The following is a 24,818-nucleotide window of genomic DNA, read 5'->3' on the forward strand; positions in this document are numbered from 1 at the left end:
CAAACAGAAAAGAAATTTTTCGTAAATGTTTTTACTTAAATAATTTCCTTAACCAAATTTAAAAGCAATAAAAAGAAGAAAAAAAACAATTTCTTGGAATTTTGCCAAAAACCTCTTAAGAAGCAAAAAAAAAAAAAAACAAAAAAATGGCATCCTATAAGAGATCTTCTCTTATAACTTTAATTGAATGTAACAGCTGCCTCTTTAATTTCGTCAATAATTTTTACTGTAACTACTTACATAAATACATTGTATATGTATGTACATAACATAGTAGCAGTAAGTACTTGAATGCATTATAGAATTGAGTGGTTACAGTGTACAATACAAATTATCTAAAAAATTTTCATCCTAAAATTTTAACAAATTTTGACCACATTTCTTACTAGAGCAAATTGTGTACAATTGCATTCCAGGTTAAATTAAAATAACATTCTTCACATGTCAATAGATCAACTCAATAGCTGCACAAGACTAGTAATTTCTACTACACACTAAATTAAGTTTGAGGTTCAAGTAACTGTTAAAAATAAATCTTTAAAATTTTTAGAAATCTATAGAATTTGAGTACAAATTTATTATTGTAATTCGAGGGTAACATTACCAGACAATCTGCTAAAAAATTTAACATTAACCATTTAAAATACTGAATTCGGTGAATTCCTCCAATTAAATTTCACAAATTCAAATCGAACCACACTGTATTTTTTCTACAATGCTCTAACCAACATTCTGGAAGTGCTTTTAAACCTTCGTATAACCAACATTATTAAATTTTGCATTTCAAATACGTTTCAGTATGTTCAAAATATAAGATAGGTTTATGCAATTTTCTTTCCAAAAATATTGGTTGGCCCAAATCCAAAATAATACATAAAAAAAAATCTGATGTGGTCAGCACATAACCGACCGCATTGTGTATTGTCTAGTTAAATGAAAGTGTTACAGAATATTATAAAAATGTCTGTTAAATACTTCTTTCCAATTTTTAGGACATTAGTAAGCTTATAGTTAACATACTTAGAAAAATGTAAATTTGGCTCTTAGTAGAGTTTTGCTTTGTGCTACCCGAATTCCCTGAAATGCTCGCCAGTTAGTTTCGGTAACAACCAGAACTCAAATATCAAATTTCAAGAAATTCCATCAATTCGTTCCGTAGATATGGTGAAAAATGTAAAATCGGCCCGCAAATCAGTTTTCGAGCCCTGATCTTTCCAAAAAATTCACATGTTCATTATTTTAATACGAGGAATTCAAATATTAAATTTCAATGAAATCGGTCAATTATTTCTCTTTATATACACAAAAATGTATATTTGGCCCGTAGTAAACGCCCAGTTGCTGATGCCTGATTTCTTCCAAAAGTTAGGAATTTTTGCGTATGATCGAGCAAAGCTTATATATGAAATTTCAAGTAAATCGGTTGAATACTTTCTTCAAAATGGTGAAAAATGTAAAACAGGCCCGCTAAAAAGTGCAGTTCCCGAGGCCTGATATATACCAAAAGTTGATCGATCCGTGCCATGGTGGAAACAAACTTACATATAAAATTTCATCAAAATCGGTTCAGCCGAACTTGAGATACACGCGTGCATACACAGACCGACAGACCGACAGACCGACAGGTTGCTAAAAATAGTTTATTTACACTTCCCTACTATGGAGAAGTACGTTCCCACCGAAAACTCGATATGCAAAATTTGTTGCCATCACATAACCTACCTATTGTTTACACAATAAGGTCGGTAAAAATTTATGTAAGTTTTCTTTGTTCTTATGTACTTATGACTCTGGTATACTTACCTACACATATTCTGCTAGGTACTCGCTATACATATTTAGGCACCCGAAATATTTTTTCATGATAAATTTATAATTCTGGCCCATTTAAAGCAGCACATTGGTAGCCTAAAATAAAAATGGAAAATTCTATGAAAAAAAGAAAAAATTCATATAGAAGCGCAGGTGTGATTTAAATTCAAAGATATTGAAATTTAAGAAATTGGAATGAGCCAAAAAAAAAAAACACAAAAACTGGAAAAGTTTTATTTTATCCTTAAAAAGAAAAGAAAATTATTGGAAGCAACCGTTTCTTTGGTTTCTTTGATTTAAAACTAAAAAATACTTTAAAGTTCAAAAATTTTATCATTAAAAGTAAAAAATGAAAAATTCTCTGAATTTGCATTAATTTTTTTTCATTTTATTTGCTCTTCTAAGGTCATCAGATATTTTAACAACTTAGCAAGATTTATTTAAATTTATATTTTCTTTTTTTATAAAGTTCAATTCAAAGAAAATATGTGAAAGAAATTCAGTGTTTATGAGCACATACACATCTAAAAGATGACAGAATTCTCAGTGCATAAATAACGTATGTTTAAAGTTTTTCAAAAGATTTTTCCAAATATCTCCAAAAATATTTTTGCTACAACTTATTATCACATATTAGCGGAAGTTCCCGGTGATTAAGAAAATCTACTAACACTGTGCAAACATATTACTGAAATAATTTTATTTTATACACAAAAATACTAAATGCATGTTAAAATTTTGTCTGCAACCGCTGTCAGGCTGGTAATGTTTCCACGAGAACCAGGAGCACTAATTCACCCTTAGAGCCGTCGGAAAATAGAGCCGCCTCAAAGTTACATAAATTAGCTAGGCCAATCCCACTGGCTACTAGATTGAAGTTCAACACAAAAATTCTGATCGAAGCTCAGTCTTGAAATAAAGTAGTCCGTGATCAAATCGGCGGTTCTGGTAGGAAATGATCAAAGAATACTGCCGTAACCGCAACACCTCAGGTTCCGGCACTCAGCCTTCATGAATCTGACGTGACAGTTCCCCACTAGTTAAGTAAAATTTTAGCGAATTATCAATATTTTCTAGTAAGAGACATGCAGTTCCGCCAAAACATCTGCGAGCGTCGAACTTAACGCGTCAGTAATACCAATACACGCAGCTCTCTGAACCCTATCCATCTTGATACGGTTATAAGCCTCCTCTATCACAGGTCACCACACAAGCTCTCAACATTATTCACACATAAATGAAGATGTGGCCTCTGTGTACTACCGCATAAATATGATTGGTTTCAGTCCCCACCGATCAATTTTTAACTTCAAATTAGAAAATAAATTTTTTTAAATTTATTTAATAGTTCAATATTAAAATTAACAAAAATAAAATTTAGCAAGTCATTTTTTTTTTAAATTAAATTCAAAATTAAAATTTTTATTGCGTTTTTCAAAATGAAAATATTTTTCCTTTCTTCATTTTAAATTAACATGATCTCATTGAATTTTCAAGGATATAAAAAAATTCTTTTTAAATAATATAGAATGAAAAGTTATTTATTTTAATTAACATTTTTAGCTTTAAGGTTTAAGAATGTTGCAAAACTAACAATAACACTATCAGTAGAAGAGTAATTATTCGTATAGAAGAACAGTTTTCCAAGAATAGAAGAGTAATTATTCGCCTGCATAAGTCAATTTTTGTGTATAAAATTGAGTTTAGAAAAATAAAATTTTTTAAACTATAGAAAATTTAATTAATTTACATTTTTATTTTAAGCAAAATTTTAATTCAATTGGAACAATTTTCATTTTTCGGAATACAAAATTGAAGAAACTTGAAATTTTTGTTAGCATTCTTCAACTTCTTTAATGTTCATTATAGTATTTGCATAACATTTAGTTTTCATCGTCCAATAATTACTAATAACTTTGGACTTTTTCAATATTCATTTGTGACTTTTTAAATTTCTCATATTACAAGACCGCAACTCACAATATTAAATTATTATGTAATTAAAAGAGAAACATTTCAATAAGATCGTACATATGTCCATTATTTGTATGATATTTCGCATCACCATTACGATTTCTTCAATACCACACACAAGGCAAGCTTCATTTACCCGTCAGCTAAGAGTAGCAAGTTCCTGTTATAAATTTAAAACTTTATTAATATTTTAATCCTTCTGCAAACTCCATTATAACATTAATAATTTTATAAAATTATTAAATAACTGAAATTTTACAGAATTTCGTTATAAATTCAAGGACCCAATAAACTTAAATAGTACTTAACTATATACAATTATAATGAACTGGAATTAAATGAGAGAAAATAAGGGAAAAACACAATAAAATTAAAATAAAAAAAAAATTTCAAAATGTAATTTCAGTTTCCCAATAATGAAATGAAAAACTTTGAAAATGCAACTTTTCTCAATTCTTTCGTGCCCTTGAGATACAAAAAAAAAAAAAATGAAAAGGAATTGGGTTTATTGAGGTTATAAGTAAAGTTTTTATTTTGTTTATAATTTTTATGGAATTTTCTCTTACATATTTCTGTTTTTATTTCTCTCCTCATTTGATTTCTATAGAGAAGAAAATCAGTTCTGTTATTTAATAAATTAAAAAAACAAAATTTGGAACCTAAGCATTAAAAGATTGTAAATTTAAATAAATTAAAAATTTAGCTAATTAAGAGGTCAGCTGTGACCTCTAAGAGGTGAACTAAAAGGTTAGCCGTATTACAAGGAATTGCTTTCAAATAAATTATATGTCAAATAAGTTTCACTAGATCTTACTTGTCTTTGCAAATTTTAATGAGATTTAAACGAGAAAAGCACCGCTCTCCTTAAAATCTAAATGTTCTGTTGATTCCAATCGTAGATTATGATAGAACAAACAAAATTGGAACGGAAATGACAAAGTTTTTCACTGACTAATATTAACATGTACTTTGAATAAATTAAAAATTATAATTTTGTTAAAACCATGTTAAAACAAAAAAATTCTTTAATCATTTAATTGGAAAATCTGATAAAAACTTCATAATTTTAAAATAATTTTTCAACAGCTCATTTATTAGCCATTTTACCCTAATATCGTATTCACATCATTAAAAATATTTTTTTCTACAAAATTTTCTGAATAGTTTTATAAAAGATTTAATGAAATACTTTCACCTTTTTCTCAAAACCTTTTTTCCTTAATCAAAATAAAATCATTAAGATTGCAAATTAATAAAAATTTATGATAGCATATCAACTTATCACAAAACAAAATGGCAGCAATGTTAAATAGAAAATTAAAAAAATTTTTTCTTTAAACCCTTTTTATTACTTTCCTTTCCATTTTGTCATAACAACTTCCTTTTCTTTTTTGAAAAACCGTAATTAACTACATTTAGAGTAAATTTCCATAATTATTTGAAAAAAATATTAGTTTCTTACTATTATAATCACCTACTTAATATTCTTAAAATTTTAATTTAAAGTGTACAATATCAGTTTTGACTTACGTACACAAGATCATTTTTAAGGCAAAATAATTAGTCAATTTTGTACTTATAATAAATCAATTAGTCAACATAATAATGATATTATAAATTTAAAATAATAATAAATTGGAAATATTTAATTGGTGTGAAATTAAAATGATAATTTGAATATAAAGGAGTAAGAAAAAAAAAAGAACAAATATCCTTATCACTAGAATCCTATCTATACCGCTGTCACTATTTTTATTTGTTTTCTTAATTTATTAAATTTCCTAAATAAATTTTATTTTCTAGAAAACATAAAGCATTTTTCAATATTTTTGCATAAATTTCAAGTAAATAATAATAGTATAATGCGTATACACAATATATAACTGTACTTAAGGTATATAAAATTTATTATATATAAAATTCTTAGGATACCTTTCATTCAACTACGCTACACATACACACATATGTATACCTTCACTCTATATTTGTACGAGGTGTTTCAACAGATATCTCTATCACATTCAGGCTACAACTATATACCGTGTCATATTTTTATATTTCATTCAAAAATAGTTCCTGCAATTTTGACCTCTCTCTTGGCATTTCGAGAATGAATGTACGAGAGAAGAGCAAAACCTGAAATACTTCCACCTTAACATTTTTGTTTCATTAATTTTTTTTTTCCAAAATTATTTGAAACAGCTGCAGAAAATATTGATAATTCGCTAAAATTTTACTTAAGATCTACGTCTTATATCCAATTGTAAGAATTATCACATAACATATTCAAACCTTGGAGTATGTTAAAAACCAATCACAAGAAACATGTCTTGAGAGTAATGATAACTCTGCAATTATCATCTCATAAATTTGCATAAATGGGGTGAGATTCAAATTCCAAAAAATTAATTCGAATATTATCCATGTTCACGGAAAAGGGATGGTGATGAAGAATGAAGTAAAATACTTATAAGTTATTTTGTATAGTAAGCTTTTGTAGAGGAAGAACGAGAGCACAGTAGCAAAGCATCAAAATGAACTTATAGAATTGGTCCGGCCAGATCCAAGGACGAACTCAGAAAACAGTTACAATGAAAAATATTGGAGTAATGGACGGTCCATCCTGCGCTACGGCATTTCAACGAGACTCTGTCCAATTACGACCAAAAGGGGTATAGGAAAATAGTGCGATAAGTAATCAAATAAGAATGATCACGAGTGTCCTAACGAGACACTGTAGACTCATTTTGAAAAGTTTGGGCTTGGAAAGTGAGTGTAGAGCGTTGTTCTACAGTAAAAAGGCGTCTGAAGGCAGCTACGATCTCCTAAAAAGAAAGGTGCGAGAGCTGCAATATACTCTCATTTGTCAGAAGGATAGCCTAAATTGCTCTTTCGAGATCTAAACCTTACAATAGATCCACTCTTCTGGTCGCGGTGCATCCTATGTCTAACCTGATCTAATTTTCTTAAGTGTACTAAAAGTCCAGCTACTCACATTTAATTTTTTATAAATTCATTTTCATTTCAGGGTAGCACTCACTAATTACTAAAGCTAGATACAATATGATATATAAGTATATATTTATACTCTCATATATTTGTAATAAGTGTGTATTATATCTGCTATATATAAGTGTTTATGTAAATATAACTGTAATAAAAAAGTTCTTATATGTATATAGGAAATCGAAAATTTATCGAACCTGAAAATGACATAATCATCAATATTCTATCTGAAAAATTTGTCTCCATTTTCTTTTTTTTTCGTTATTCTTCTCTAGAAATCTTATTATGGAGTTTTGGGTTTGTGTCTGTATATACTTAATAATTTAAATATAGATGGTGCTAAATACTATGTAATACGTATAGATTTTTTTTTATACATACTCGTACGTACAGTACGATTCTCAATAGATTTCATTCACCATAAAAAAAAAAAATTGTAAATTAATTACTTCAGATCTAACAACAACAATACATAAAAACCCAAATGAATCTATATATATGTACTTATATATACGTACACTTACACAAATACAAAAATCTATATATTAAAATCGATTTTTTGTTAATTATATAACGTTAGTATACTAAGGGGAACGAAAATATCGGATCGAAATTTTTATAAGTGAAATAGAGAAACACACATATTCACTTTTCTTTTTGGTTTTCTTACATTTATTTTGAGGATGGGTAAATTTCAATTTTTGAAATCTTTTAGATGTTTGAGTATATTTATAAATTACCATAAATAAGGACCAAATTAAGGAATATTATAATTATTATGGGTAAGAAGGGGAGCCTATTAATTAATCACCATAATTACTTAATCATTTTTTTTTATTTTTCTGTACATTTGGACTAGCTTACACCTTAATAAATTATTTTTCATTAAAAATATTAAGAATATCTAAAATATTTTGAACGAAAATTAATATTTTTAATAAAAATGTAGTACACCTTAAAGTGTGTATTATATGCAAATACATGTAGGAGATGAATCCTACACTTTTCACGAATAGCCATTCATGTGAACACATGAGATATTCAACGGAAAAGAAAATTTCTTCACTAACAATGGAACAAGCGCAAAGTTCGTGATACCGTATTTTTTCTGTGGATAACTTATATGTCCCGCAAAGGCTCTCTAAGGGAATAGGAATTCCAGGCTTTCCGTTTTGGCCTATCTAAGAAATAGATACAATTAGGTTCACGAAATCGCACAAAGAAGTGCGATTTCATGAATCTAATTATAATGTCAATAAATTGACACTGGTTGCAGACCATATATGTAAATTTTGCAGGAATTTTGAATCAGCGGAGAATATGAAAAATTCTGTATTGAATTTATCATTTTCTCCGTCAACGAACAATATTTTTTTTAATTTTTTTTATATAAATAAAGTTTCTTGATATTCTATAGAAAAACTATTTTAATTTAAGATGAGAAAATCAAATATTCTTAAATAATTTTGTTTTAAAGATAGCAAACTAAAAGAAATAAAATTCGAAAAAAATTTCTATTATTCTTCATTATTAAAATTTTAACATTTACCCAAAAAAATTGAGAGTATGCTCTGAAGTAGTAATAGCCATTTGGTTTTTCTTATCTATTCAAGTAAATGTGAAAAAAAAACTAATATTTATTTTAATAACTTTATTTAATTAAAATATGGAAGCTCTTTTGGAAGCACACTTTTAGAAGAACTAAAATATGGATCCGTATAACTACACCTACACACACATGTAATACACAATATATATTTTATTAAATTTACAAATGACTTAGAAATCTCAGAATTAATTATTTTCCAGACTTATTTAATAGCGGTGGCATGCTATTATTATGTATGGAAGCTAAGTTATTATTTATAAATATGGCACCGTATATTAAAAAAAAAAGTTTTCTTTTTCTTTTATACAAAATTCATCTAAGTGGAAAACTTATTTTTCTGGGTCACAGTCATTAGAATATTCAGATTAAAATTATATGTATATAAGGATTTTAGGAAATTGTAGACCTTTTAATGAACTTTGTAAATCAGAGTAATAATGTTGTGTATTAAATTATGTTAAAGGGCAGAAAAGAAGAAAAGAGAAATAAAGCGAGAGAGTATGAGAGAGACGAGAATGGAAGAGAGGAAAATGGAAAGGCAAAAATAAACTTAAAATAGAAATATCAAGAAAATTTATTCTATTAAAAATATTTGACTTAATGGTATCCCAAACGTACATAATATTCTTCTATATGCACACATACATATTATACAAATATACTAAAATACCTATGCGTTTGTGTTTGTACATATCCAAAATTTACATAATCTTTGCGACCATTCTCATTTTAACAATGATTCCATAAACAACAGTGGATAACAATTTTTGTCCAGATCAATAAAAATTGCAAAAAAATTAATATATACTAAGAAATTTCAATGCACAGTTGACGGAGATTCATTGCAAAGTTTCCGCGACGGTCATGCAAGTTAGTCACGTTGTTGTTGATCATGGATGTTGGTCATGCAAGTAGTCCTTTACGTACTCCAGTACTGTTAACCCAATATGCGTCCGATATCTGTTTTTGTAGGTTTACGAAAAAGCTTAGGCGGTCACACGCGATCACGAGGGGTCATACAATTGGGAACCGGAAATTAAGAACATGAACAAAATGTAAGTGTAATTATATGGGGTATTAAGAGAAAGATATTAATTGGTTCGAAAAGTTAATTAAAGCGTGAAAATGAGCCAGACATAAAATGGCTCTTTAGGAGAAAATGGTTGTTTTTTAGGAGAAACGATCCTAAAATCACACTGCAACAACACGAGTTTAATTAAGTAGTTATGTCATTATGATAACATTACAATATTAGAAAATTAGAAAAACTACAACTAAATTTCGATATTATACACATTTATAAATTTTTGTGCTACGAAATGCAAAATTTCTTGGGCTTGATTTCACATAATATTCGAAAAAATTAAACTATTATTTTAAGCACCACAGTAGTAATATTAAAGTACTGTACACAGTATATTAGTCCAAATTGATTTATACATATAGATAACTTTATAGTTATACATACACATACGTTTACATTCTAAATTTATTAGAAAACTTCCTATTATTTTAATGTATAGAAATATTTACATTTTACATGCTTCCTTTTCCTTTCATTTTAAATTATAGCCTAACTATAACATTTTATTCAGACATTTGTATAATTTTATATGACAAGGACTTTTCTTCCTTTGAATCAAAAATACCTACTACCTACTCTGATATTGATTTACTTTATATTTTTTGAAATAGAAAGACTAAACATTATAATAAGTGGAAAATTAACATGTTTTTAGTACACAAATACAAAATATTGAGAAATTAATTTTGAAGAACACACACAGATTTTATTCCGAAATAACATCAGACAGTATAATGAGTAAACTATCGTTTAGAATTCTGTGAAAAAAATTAAAAACTATTGCAGAAATATTACCTACGGATATATAGCAAACGAATATTGCATAAAAAATCGGTTACGAATGTCTACCCTAAAGTTTTCTTTGCAGATTAGTGGGAGAAACTCAATTACCCGTTTCCGTATTGTGAATGCCTACTGAGTATCGTAGCAATTTGACTTTTCAAACCTAAAGCATTTTGCTAATATTTTTTCATTTTAAAGAGAAAGAGAACTAACCTCAATATTTTTGAGTTGCAGTAATGAGTTGAGCAAAAGTAATATGTCGCTCATGTTTAGAAATATTTGCTCAAACTTTCAAATCAATTATATTTGTATTAGTTGACAATGTCTAGATAAATATAGAGTTCATGGACGAATTCCTTGCTACTTTGGAAACATTTTATAAATGTATTACGTTTTATTGTTGTACATAATATGGCAGTTACACCACCATAATTTTTCTTTTCCACTTTTAAATTTTAATTCTTACCATAATATCCCATAAAGTTAATAACGTTAGGTAATCAAAATTTCATTATTTCTTCCTTTCTCTTTTCATTAGTGTTGAAAATTAACAATTATGTTAAAATATTCAGCCGCCTAACCGATATTAAAAATCGATTTCTTTAAAAATCTCTTCATTTACGTTATACTGAAAAATTAATGGCTATTTATGTAGATATATTTTGTATATATTATAATTACTATGTAGATAAAATAGGTACATACATTTATACCCAAATTACATTATATATTTAAAGTTGATGTTTATGTTAAATTTATTTCTCCTCTATAGGGTAAATTTTCCATGTTTTTTCAGCCTCTTTCTTGTATAAAGAATTTTATCAAAGAAAATTACCCAAATAAATTTAAGACATTTTTTTTTTCATAAAGAATTTTTGGCATACGTGAATTGTTTTAGAAACTTTTTCAGGTCGAAAATAATATTGTGAAAACTTTCATACAAAAATATTTCGTAAAGAATGAATATTTTTCTAAAATTTAAAATACGTTTTGTTAAACAGTTGTATCTATTAGTATATAAGCACTGGAAAAAATTATTAACAAGATCAACACTAACAAAACTAAATGCCTCTGAGATTGAAGACAACGAATAATTCCCCTCTTTACCTAGGCGACAGTCAAATTGACTGACACATTCTAATTGCCTGTACAATATTGTGGAAGGCCATGGAGGAAGAAAGCAAGACATAATATACCCTTTTGCCGTCAATGGCATGTATGGAAATCGACCTTCTTGGCAAAGTACACCAAAATTAGAATATTTAATGCCTGTATAAAATTGGTATCACTGTAGGACTATTGTGAACTATGTTTGGAGGACAAAGCGTATACGTCAACAAAACACAGGCATATGCCAACAGATGCCTAAAAATAAGATGAGGAATATTCTGACCAAGAAAAATAACAAACAATATGCTATGGGAGATTATGGACCAGAAGCCTATAAATGTGACTATGAAAGAAAGAAAGTGGACATGGTCGGGACACATGCTACGAAGACCGAATAATACGATTTCCAGGCAGATATTATATTGGAACCTGTAGCAACACAAAATGATGGGAAGACAAATCACACTTAAGCATGACAAATCAAATTAAAAATGCCTAGACCAAGCCAGAGTGTGATTCAATTTATGAAGCCTTTTGCTCCCACCGGGAATGAAGAAGCCAGTAAAAGATTTGTCTGACTTTTTCATTATTTAGAACCTTTTTTCATGTCTGCAAGTTTAAAGTTTTGTGATTCTCGGCGGTAAATCTCATAATTTTTTGCAAACACTCTCCAAATTTTTTTCAGTGACTATAACTTTAAATATTTCACTGAGAAATTTTTTACATCACAATACACACGGAAAAATAATTTAATAAAAATTTAGAATTACAAAATTCTTTGCTTTTTTTTCTGTAAAATTTGTTTGTTTTTTCACTTCTATACTGCATAAAAATATTAAAAAAAAAACTTAAAGTATAGAGTTAACCTTTCTTTTGTAAAAAAAAATAATTGAGAATAAAGTTTTTAAAATAAAAGGTAAAATAAGTTATTAAAATTTTCTGTACATTTAAAGTATTTCAACCCTCTTGGAAAAACAAAAAAAATTTGTTTAATCCTGTAAAAGAAAAAGTTATTATGTGATTTGAATGCAAATTAAAAAAAAAAATTAAATTTTTCTCAAGTTGAGTGTTAATTGAAATTTTATACTTGACATTATTTTTGAAAAGTTGTCAGGATTTTGTATTATGCATCATTTTATTTTAAAGTAAAATAACATGGTAACAAAGAGGATAGGTTTAAAGTAAGTTGTTATTCATTGAAATATTACATGATTTTTCTTTTAAGTTTAATATTGATTAAATAATTTGGCTGAATGAATTGTTATCCTCCCCAAACGGATCCTTTCAAGTTGTTTCAAAAATCGAAGTATCTTACTTTTGTAATAGGTACATTTTTTCTGAGTTTTTATACATTCTCTTTGTTCAGTCACATACTACATATACTAATTAATATAAGGGTCATATATAGACTATTTTTGAATTCTCTTTGAAAAAATATTAAAGTTTACTGGGTACATAACAATTTTCTATTTAATTAAATACCAATGCAAAAAATTTGAAGTAAAATTTAAAAAAAAGAAAAAATTTTATTAAAGATTCTTTTGAAAAATAAAATTCCATTCAAATGAAACCTTAGCCGAAAAAGAATTTTTCATGGAATTTATCAAGCGTTTACGAAACTCAATTTTTAATTTTCCTTTGATTTTTCAACTCAAAGTAAAATTTTTACATTTTTTGGGTTTTCATTTTTTCTAATTTCTCATATTTTTTTTTTGTCTTTTTGCAGAAAGCCAAACAATATGTAGTGAATTACCACATCATTATTGGGACAATCCATATCTTGAACCATATTTTGATAATACAACACGCCGTGATGTTACGGTTACAGTGGGTCAAACTGCATTATTACATTGTAAAGTTAAAAATTTAGGTGATAGAGCGGTAAGTAATTAAATCTTTCTTTCATTTGGTTTTATTGAATAAAATTCCTAAATTCTATTGTAAATGATAATGAGTCATATCACGAACCTCCAGTGTGTTTGAAACATTTTTTATACAAAAGAGAAAAATAATGTTTCGATATCGAAAGAAGAGAATGAGAATCAAAATTCTCAAATTTTTTGTGAGAGTCTTCATTCTCATTTTTGTTATGAAAAATAATACAATTTCGCGAACGAGAAATCATGGTAGGGGTGAAAAATCGAAAAACTTCAAAATAGCCCATTGTTTAATATGAGAACAGTGTCTTATCTGGGACAACCGATTATTTGATTAGCTTTATTTTATATTTGTAATACTCGTAATATATGCATGTGCAATTCTTTATAAACTCAATTCGGAATTTATATGTACTTGCATTGCTCTCTTTAGTTTATACTTCGTCTGATCGAAAAAAACTTGAGTTTATTAACAAAAGTTATATGAAGGCCAAATTATAATTCACAATTTTCTTTTCTTCCATTAAACCATAATACAATTTTTTTTTTTAATTTTTCTGTTTTTTTTTATTTAATGATGAAAGCAGGTATCATGGATACGTAAAAGGGACTTACATTTACTAACAGTTGGTATATTAACATATACTAGCGATCAAAGATTTCAATCATTACATATAGATGGTTCTGAAGAATGGACATTAAAAATATCATCACCACAACCACGTGACACCGGTACTTATGAATGTCAAGTATCAATGGAACCAAAAATAAGTCAACGTTTTAGTTTAAATGTAGTTGGTATGTATATATATATTTATTATTAATATAATTGAATGGAAATACACAAAATATTTCCACAAATAAAATCCTTATCTGTTGTAATAGAACAGACTGTTTGGATTTATTAAACAGTGTTATTAGGCAAGATACTAGAGGCTTAGGGCGGGAGCACAATAGATATTTTAGTTCATGCTGCATTACCAGCCCAAAAATCAAGCTACAGTCTGCAAAGAATACCTGATAGTATTAAGAATACTTTTGATTCTTTATCACATTTCAAAAATTTAAAACTTTTAATTTATTTATCAATTATCACATTTCTGATTTCCTTAATCGAACAAAATGAATATTTTTATCATCAAATTATTGACTAAATGACTTAAGTAACTCTTTCAAAAAAAATTTTTTAATTTTTTGATTTATTGAATTCTAAACAAATTAGTTATGTAATTTTGCTTTTATTGAAATATTTGCGTTCACTCATTAAATTTCAAATTGAAAAGATTAAAACTTGAGAAAGTAGAAGTATTAAAATTAAATATTTTACCCATAGATTTTGATGAAAAATTAAAATATTTTAATGAATACAAAACGATTTGAAGCCACAATTAAGTTTAAAACTTTTTTAATAACTATGTATGTATGTATGTAGATGTACTCACCTACATAAACAACTACATTCAATATTCAGCATAACAGTATAATATAGGTAATCTTTTTAGTAATATAAAAAGCAAGAGTAAAATTTTTGTTTATAAATCCTCCTTTTTAACTCTTAATTCTTTTCTCTTTTCTTTATTATTCAGAAATTTTGTCTATACTCTCTTTATCCGTGTGTATTCATTAATTTTAAAACCAAAAAATTTTGGTCAAAAAACTTTTCAATTCCTTTTATAAATTTGATTTATCTTTTTTGTTTTTATTTCTTGGTTGTTTTGGCTCCTTTTTTTTTTATTAAAATATTTTAAAATTTAATATAAAAGTTAAATATAAAAATATCTAAGTATGTAAAATGAAATTTAAATGCAAACAAAAATAGGTGGAGTTGACCGTGTCAGCTTTGTGATACCCGAACGAATGAATAATTTTAAGAGTTTTATTGTATATTCCACACTTTTTCAGCCCAAAACTGAACCACTGCTTCGAACACATCCTATTTAAATAGGGCTCCGGCATTTAATATTATAAAAGATTTGTGAAAATTTGGTGAGCGTAGCTCAATTAGCTTATGAATTATCGTTGGGACATACAGTGCGTATGTCAGTGCGACAGTCGAACAGATACCGATAAATAAAATTAGAACTCGACGTTGATTAAAATGAATTGTTATCCTTTAATTTTTTTGTGAAATCATAGCATTATAAATGTGAAGCTAATTACGTTCTTTCTGAAACACTACAGTACGGGAATGCTCCTAATTTATCCTAAATTATTTAAAAAACCAAAAATTTCATAAATATTTTGTGAATAATGTTCTCTATACCAGTTTACTTTAACGATTTAACAAATTTTTAAAATCAAAATTATTTATTTCAAAATTTCAACCTTACTTTAAAGAATCACTCTGTATTCGTTAAAAAATTATGAAACAAAAAACAAAGAAAAACGAAAGATGACAAATAAAATTTAAAAACTTGAAACTTTACTAATCAAATTGTAATTTACTTTAAATTTCATTTTACTGATAGGTTCCACTATTCTCTTTATTTTCCCTTTTTTCTCTATTCTCCTTACTTTCATTTCTCTTCGGAAACAAATTTTTTAAATTTTTTTTACTGATCGCTTTGCATATAATAAGAGGTTATGTGATGGCAACAAATTTTACATTTCAAGTTTTCGGCGAAAATTTATTTTTCTATGCTAGGAAAGTGTAAATAAACCATTTTTAGAGAGATGTCTGTTGGTCTGTGTATGCACATGTGTATCGTCGGCCGTTTACAGAGAATCCGCCTCGTTGTCATAAATACCTACATGCACCGGGACCAACGATAGAATAACCTTGTTCTTTCTACCAAGTTCCACTAGGGCCTGCAGACATTCCCACACCATACTCGATTTGATTTTGTAAAAGTTAAGCGCCCGGATCACTGCCTGAATATCCGAGAATTTGTTAAAAGTCTTGCTCACATATCCTCTACGAATGTTTTCGCGTATACAGAGGTTCAACGCCAATCAAATTTTAAATCCGTCCGTGTGCCATTCGATCTTCGCCCATCCAGGGGTTTCCCATTCCCATCCCTCTCCCAACTTTCCCTTCTACGAAACACGATCCTGAAGGACCTCTCGAAATTGAATCTTAGCTCATGCTCCTCACAGGGCATACCTGAGCAACCCGAGTATGATAAAGCCCCAGTCACGGTTGGATGGTTCGCCAGCCCACCACATCTCCGAGTATCAAGACTAGCGATCCTTTGCGCAGCCATACCAGACTGGGACCTAGCCTCAAGATGGCAAGTTTAACAGAACCCCCATTGCAGACGTCGGCGTCGTTGCCATTGCATCAGTGATAGCCAAGCACGCAATTCCCTGCAATTTTGAGAGCTTGTTCTGGGTCATTTTTTGATATATCTTCCTCCACCAGACCACAGAAGTATATGTAACAACTGGACGAACAATCGACAGATACATCCAGTACATGATTCTAGGAGTCAGAGACTTTTTCACAGACTTTCCACAGAGACGTCTGAACCTCCAAACGGAGAACTCTGGGCCCTTCCAATCACAGTCTCAGAATGTGAGGTCATTATAAGTGCCAACGTTACACTCAGAAATTTGACACCTTATGATTTTATAAGTGATCTTATGCAACATTTTCGCTAGACAATATATCTTATGGTCGGCTATGTGCTGTTCACATCACATTTATTTTTTCGGTTTGTTTCATTTATAAGTTAAAATATACATGCAAAATATATAAAGTATAAGAATATGTATATTATTAAGTGCGGTGAAAACTTTTACTACGATAATGAGAAAAAGAGTTTTCCTTATATACAGGAGTTAGTTTCTCTTTTGTTCATATTATTATTTAGTGTTGTTATTATTATTTTCTGCAACATTTTCCTTATCATCTCTCTTGCTCTTATTTTTTTTAAGCATTAAATGAAGATAAATGATGTGGAAAATTTCTACCTATATATAAATTAAAAGTATGATGTTTTGCGGTACCTGATATTTTATCGATTTCTGGGAAAACGTTTTTCACAGAAAGTTTAAATGAAAATGTTAAAGAGATATAAAAAGAAAAATGTTGACATGAAAAAAATTTAGAGTAAAAGAGAAAGAGTTTTTTTTATATCTAAAAGAGAAGGACAATAATAGAAAAAAAAAGTTTCTATTTTGCAAGTGTTACTGTAAAAATTTTATTTAAGTTATTTTTTTATTAAATTCTATTGAAATAGAACCAAAATAAATTTGATTCTATTTCAAAATCTCAATTTACCAATATTATTTATTATACGATACACTCCAAGAAGATTTTACAATACTTAATATTGATGAACTCTTAAATAATTAATAAAAATCAGGGCTCATGTGTAAAATGTTTAAATTAAATAGCATGACACGAATTAAAATTTTAAAAGGAAAAATAAAAAAAGTTAAAGGAAAAATGCCTTCCCACGTACGGACGCCTAACATACATAGGCACTAAACGTATATAGGCACTTACACAAAAACTTGGCAGCAGATGTTTTTTTTTAAAAGAGTTTGAATAAATTTTGGCCTTGAAATTCTTTGAATTTCCTTTTATAATTTTATTATTCTTTTTGAAAACTTGGTCTTGTTTCTATATTGGTCTTTTATTTTTCCTAAATATTTAAAATGCTTTGACGTCGAAAAGTTAAAATACAATAAATCAAACCAAATTCATCCTAGCTATTAATCGATATTCTAAACAAAATTTCATTTTTATTTTTTATTTTATACAAACTAATGTAAAATTTATGAAAGGATGTTGTGAGTTTATAACTGTGTAGGAAGAAAATAAAAATATGTTTCTATTCTACGAATTTATGAAAAAAAAAATTTACTTTGTTTTTTCTACTTTCCTAAACAAATAAAAAGTTAAAAACCTATAAAAAAAATTAGTTTGAACCGGAAATTATTGAGACATCCGGAAAATTTAGGAATATGCTTTCATTCATTATTATTTTACTATTAGCCGTATAGAATTTGATGATGAATTATAAAGGAAATTTCAACTTAATTCATAATTTCACTTTAAATTCAAATAAATGAAATATAGCTAGGTACATATGAATATATCAAGTTAAATGCCATTCTAAAATTTCTAAAATTCTAAAATTTTCTGAGTAAAATCCCCTTATTGGAGTAAATTAACCATAACAACATACATTTGTTGGGTAATATGTAGAAAAATTTTCATTCAAATCAATGAAGGTTGTCAGAAGAAAACCTAAAATAGAATTAATGTAAAGAATTGCGCATACTATTTTTATAATATCTTAAAAACTCTCGCCTTCATTATTAATAAAACAGAATGGGTGGCCATTTTTGATAATACGAAATTCATGTTTTTCATCATCTTCGCTAATACATTTTAATTCCACCTTCGATAGCTTTCAATATTCTTCTCTTCTTCCGTCTCTTATCGCTATATAAAAAATATGAATCTAAAGGATAACATTATAAACAAAATAAAAAAATTTTAATACCGTTAAATTTAATAAAGTAGAAAAATGGAATATCATATAGGAAAAAAATATTTCCTCGTGGGGTTAACACATATGGTTGCGAATGGATTAAAGACATTTTTTATATTATTATAGCATTCGCAAAAAAAATTATTTTGCACTATTACTTTTTTTCTAAAATTTTTGAATCCAGGTGGAAATAAAACCGTTATGATTTTAATTTTTTTAGAAGTGACGTAAATCAGTTCAATCTGGAAAAAAAAACGCTAGGAATTATTTTAAATTTAAATATTTAGGGAAAACTTTTTTACCAAAACTCAAAAATATTATCCTTGAACAAGAAGGAAAATTTAAACGTGCTCATCTTTGAACTTTTGGTTTTTTAAACCTTTCATCCATTTGGATAATTCAATTATAAAATGTCAAGTATATAATCTCAGATATAAAAAAAATTTAATGTGGTCAGAATATAACTAAACGCAATATATATTGTAACATACCTAGAAAAGTTTAAATTTGGCTCTTAGTAAAATCTCGCTCTCTTCTACCCGGATTTCCTGAAAAGTTCACCAGCTAATTTCGATATCAACCAGTACTCATATATACAATTTCAGGAAATTCTGTTCCATAGATATGGTAAAAATATAAAAACGGCCGTCAATTTGGTTTCCGATCCCTGATCTTTCCAAAATATTTACAAATTGATTGTTTTAGCATCCCACATTTATTCACATTTCAAAAAAATTGGTTGATTATTTCTCTTGTTACACGCAAAAATGTGAAATTGGCCGGCAAAAAGGTCCAGTTCTAGACGTCTGATGTATCCCAAAAGTTTATCAAGCCGTGCCATAGCCACAATAAACTCACATATAAAATTTCATCAAAATGGGTTCAGCCGAACTTGATATAAACGCGTGCACACACAACCCACAGACAGACAGAGTAGTTTATTCACGCACAAGGGAGGAGTGCGTGCCCACCGAAAACTCAACATCCAAAATTTGGTGCCTCTTGCAATGCTGTCGGTCAAAAGAAACAGAATGCTATTATACTCTCGACATCCAAAGAAAAGTTGATAGATTGGCATAGATTGGGCGGCTTTTTTTTTTTTTCCACGGGGACCAAAGCCCTTAGGCCCCCTCAAGTCGACCCATAGGATATTTTGTGATTCCCATTCCCCCTACATTAGCTCTATTCCTAAGTCCCTGACAAACTGGAGTATGGCAACTACATCAAGCTGCGAGATCTTCCCTGGGGTCACAAAGCCCCCCCGAAGGATCTCAGTCGCAGGCAAGCAACCGCCTCGCACTCACACAGTAAGTGCTCCATGGTGTCGTCCTCCTCCATTTGGCTGCCTCACTTTATATTATTTTCTAAAAATTTGACAAACCGCAATTTATTTGATTCATATTTGTATTTGGTTCATGAGACTTTTTGAGTCCAATTTTTCTATTTGTCGAAAATGCGTGAACTTCGAAGAAGTATACGGGGTCTCAATTTCTGTTCGCATTATTCATAATCTTAAAACCTTTATATTTATTTTAATGTTCTTTCCCTTTATGGAGTTACGATGAATAGCAAGAAAACAATTTTCTATTTGAAACTAATTATTAGGTCTTTAAGGAAAAATTATCTTTTCTCTTGTTTTCTTTAATACAAAGAAACATCGATTTTATTCTCATTAAATTTAAAAACTCTAGAAAGAAAAAAAAATTCACTTGTTTAAATCAGAATTTTTAAATACAAAGTATTAAAAGGTTGAGCAAATGATCTCATACAGAATGAAAAAAAAATTTAGCTTTTAAGATACTACAGGTAAAGGATAAAAGTATGATTTGAAAAAAAATTGTAGCTATTTAGCACAAAAAGAAAATTTTTTAAATTTTTAAAAACTCTCTGAACTGTATTTACTATCGAAGATATTAAAGTATAGGGTAAATTTTAATTACCTGGCTCTCAAAATTGGAAATAACAAATGGGAACGCACAAAATCTTTGCACATTAGGGTGGAATAAAGCTTATCAAAGCTCGGCAACGTTAACCGCGGAGTCATTAAATATGGATAGAAACCGGGGATGTGCTGTTGTAAATTTCTTTAAGTAATAAAATACCACCTGCATAAGCTGAGATAACCGGACTCCGCCTTGTACAGATATTGCGGGAACTGTGATGAAACCGCCGTGCACATTCTTTACGACTTCCTGATACTGGGTGCCCGGTCTCGCAAATGCTTTTTCCTGCTGTCCAATTCCCTTTAGTATATCTGTAGTTTTATACTTGGAACAGGGATAACATGGACGGGAGCGTTGAAAGACTACAATAAGTTGCGAATGACTGTGGTAGCCTGGAAAAGATGTCCTCTTGACGCATTGGGTTCCATTAAAAATACTATACTCTTACTTAATATGATTAACCCATATTTTCCAAATTAAATAATTTTTTTTCAGGTACCTTTAAACACATTTACAATAAAAGCAATAATGAAAAAGCAAAATTTTTGTATAACACCTAAAAGTCCATAGTTATACACTAGGAATAAATGGGTTAATGAAATGTTTTAATATTTTACCCCATTATGTATGCTAAAGAAAGAAGTTACACACACACATTTGTTAAATAATAATTAAAAATAAATAAATTAATTTTTTTTTTGTTCTCATTTTATTTCTTTTAGTATCTAGAGCAAAAATAATTGGGAATACAGAACTCTTTATAAAAAGTGGTAGTAACATAAATTTAACATGTGTTGTAATGCAATCACCTGTTGCACCATCATTTATATATTGGTATAAGGGTAATCGTGTATTAAATTATTCACAAAGGCGTGGAATTAATGTTTATACAGAGCGTTCAACAAAAACAAGTAGATTATTAATAACAAAAGCAACTGCTATGGATTCAGGGAATTATACATGTTCACCGAGTAATTCAGGTAAAAAAAATTTATGTTTTTATTTTTTTAAACAATATTTAAATAAAACAAGCAAAAAAATAAAAATTAAAATTTTAATAATTTTTTATTGGTTTTATCCTACATAACATTCCTTTATAAGAACTCCTTTGAATCAAATATTTACAATGGAACTTGGTTGGTACTCATACAAAATAAAAATTAATATTTTGCCAACAGTTCATTGAAATATTTTTAAATTTAAATATAGTTTACCTCTAGTAATTTTATAGAATTTAAATGGGAAATTATAAAATAATCGCAATAAACCAGTAATTTATTTCTCATTATTACAATTTTAATTACACGTTGCGTTCCGATCTTTTCACTTGAACGGAAATAATGAAATTGTATGACGAATATTTGAATTTCCGTGTTCTCTATTATGTCTGCACATTGCTAAGAGAAATTTAATTGTCAATTGTTTTTAATTCGAAATTCGAAAATTAGAAAGACATTGGACACTGTATTGAGGAAAACCCAACTACAAATAATTAATGTCAAAAGTGGAAACTGTGCACTTATAAAATAAAATAAGAAATTCTACAAAAATTCTTAAATGCAAGAAAATCCTTTTACTATTTACCAAAAATGGTAAAAGTATTGATGACTAAAAATATAAAATTATGCACAGAATTGAAAGGTGAACCACAAAATTATGAAGTATTTTCAAAAGTCAAAATGAAAATCTAATTACTACTTAAAAGAAATTTTAAATTTTTGGCTTTATACCAAAAGAAAAAAAATTTTTTTGAATTTTAAAAAATAAAATTTTTTTCCAACTTCCTCAACCAAAATATTTAATTTTGTTGTTTGTTAAGAAAGAATAATTTCCTCATTTATTTTTTCTTAAACGTTGCTAATTTTTAGCACTTTTCCAAAAAATTTTTTGAAAAAAGTGCTTATTAGTTTCACTCTGTCCGTCCGTCCGTCCGTCTGTCCGTGTGTCTGTTTACAAAACTTCTACACCTTTGAAGATAGAAAGCTGAAATTTAATACGTACATAGATCTTCACTAGAAACTTATTTCCGTAGAACAAAATTTTTACCTATCTCCCCCCCTCTAGAAGTTATACCCCCCCAAAACCTTAAAAATGGCCTTTTTTAAATATTTGTTGCAATGAAACCATAAGCATTTTTGAAATTTTGCAAACGCAGAAAGGCAGTGGCTTGCTTCGCTTTGTGCGGTATACTATAGTTCAACTTAAGAAAAACAAAATGGCCGCTCAAATTTACCGTTATTTAAAGTCCTTTTTTTCCAAATTTTTGATGTCGTTTTTCTTCTAGACCCCAGATTGTAGAAGCTTTAGGACCTTTTAGATATTAATAAATAGTTTATTTTGTTAGTAGAAAATTTTTTTCCATCTCCACCTCCTCTCAAGTTATCACCTCTTGAAATTCGTAAAATTTCAATTTTTGACACCTTATATTTCCGAAACCGCAAGCTTTTTTAAATTTCTATAAACGCAAAAAGCTAACGGTAAATTCCATGACATTAAAAAATATAATTATTTTTCTTAACTCATACAATTAATCCTTAAAATCGAGCTTTATGTTAACCCCACTTTATACTAATTTTTGCTTTATTTCAAAGACTCCATGTATGCATCATCCTAAATATATGCAATCCTAGAAATAGTTTTGTATATGAATGAAAATAATTTTAATACTGTGATAGGTGCACATAAACTGTATTTAAAAGCAGAATTTTCACCTGTTGAAGGGAAAAGTGCTACAATACAAACCATTGGTTTGACCCAACTTTATTGTCTTTAACGTGACCTTTTCTCATGTAATTCTTTTTTGGTTTGGCACGTGTGTTAAATTTATCGTAATGCGGTAAGAGTTTTAAATTCACTTTTCACTTGAACAATTCACAAAAAAAAATTTAACAAGTACTCGTAAAAAAAATTTGTTTAAATTAATTTCTTTCATAATAATTAGAGTTTTTTTTTGAAAATTAGAAGGTATCAAGGATGCATACATGATATCTTATTCTTCCCGTAAATCTACATTTATAACAATTTAACTTTAGCATCATGGCAACAATGAGGCAAATATTGAAGCAAGTAATTTTATGAAAGGAAAAATCACTTGCAATTCGAAATAATTTTAAGTTTTGTAAATAAAAATTCATGTATAAAATTTCATCTTTTATATTGAACATTGAAAATAATTCTAATTAGCACTAGAATATAATTTATGATTCTGCTATATTAAATTATACTCAAGTAAAAAATATCAATCCCAATTTGATCTTTCATTTCAGTTACATATATTATGAAAATTCCGAACTACTCTATGAATAGTATGACCTTATAATCTTTTGTATCGATTTATTAAATTTAAAATTCACGGCACATACAACATTAACTTTTTCATTTTGAATAACACAGAACATTTGATCGAAAAAAATCTAAAATATTCTTACACTCTATTTATTGTTCATCATCATACAAAAATTTGTGTAAGAGTCATAAACCTTAAATATTATTACTTATTCAAGTATAACTTCTTTTAAATTGTAAAGCTACTTATAATGTTTAATTCTCTACACTTGAAGCAACTCGACGTCCCAGATGCTCTTAAAATCACTAAAAATTCTACATAAAATTTTTCAAATTTTGTTTTTGTTTTTCTTAGTACTATGAAATTTAAAAATTATTTTTGGTGTATTGAAAATTTTCAAAAATAAAAAAAAATTCTTTATTCCTTGAAGGCAGGAGCTTAGCTTAAAACGTTTTCATCTTAAAGAATCTTGTTAATTCAAAAATTTCATCGAAATATCGAAAGAAAAAATAAAAGAAATTATTTTACGCTTCACAACACTTAAAAGTTGATCGGACCAATTTCATTTCATACTCTTAATTTTTTCTACTATGTATTTTTCATTTTTTTAAAGTACAATCAGACATTTAATCGACCATTTTTTCTTTACACTAAACTAAAAATATAAAAGTGTGGAAAGAGCGTTTTTAGAGAAAAATTTAAAGAAAAAAAATAATGAAAATAAAAAAAACAAATATTAAATGTAATCTATAGTAAAATTATAATATTTTCCAAAAGGAGTTTTTGGAGCATGAAAACGATTATTTGAATTTAAATTCCAGAGCAAAACAATACAACCAAATAGAATGAAGATGGGAAAAACCAATGTTTTTTAATGCAGCACTTTTCCC

General features: G+C 28.1%; 1 protein-coding gene across 3 annotated transcripts in view; it reads left to right on the top strand.

The window, feature by feature from the left end:
• Positions 1 to 24,818, top strand: part of LOC129616236 (limbic system-associated membrane protein-like) — a 92,196-nt gene that overhangs the window by 60,625 nt on the left and 6,753 nt on the right. For 2 of the 3 annotated variants that reach the window (XM_055531767.1, XM_055531768.1), the window contains exons 3-5: positions 13,105 to 13,259; positions 13,840 to 14,053; positions 21,365 to 21,622. In XM_055531767.1, the coding sequence (XP_055387742.1) occupies positions 13,105 to 13,259; positions 13,840 to 14,053; positions 21,365 to 21,622 (627 nt within the window). The remainder of the gene's footprint in view (positions 1 to 13,104; positions 13,260 to 13,839; positions 14,054 to 21,364; positions 21,623 to 24,818) is intronic. The other variant, XM_055531769.1, reaches the window with a different exon arrangement.

Source organism: Condylostylus longicornis, unplaced genomic scaffold (genome assembly GCF_029603195.1).
Source record: "Condylostylus longicornis isolate FDR11 unplaced genomic scaffold, ASM2960319v2 ptg000163l, whole genome shotgun sequence".
Lineage (NCBI taxonomy): Eukaryota > Metazoa > Arthropoda > Insecta > Diptera > Dolichopodidae > Condylostylus > Condylostylus longicornis.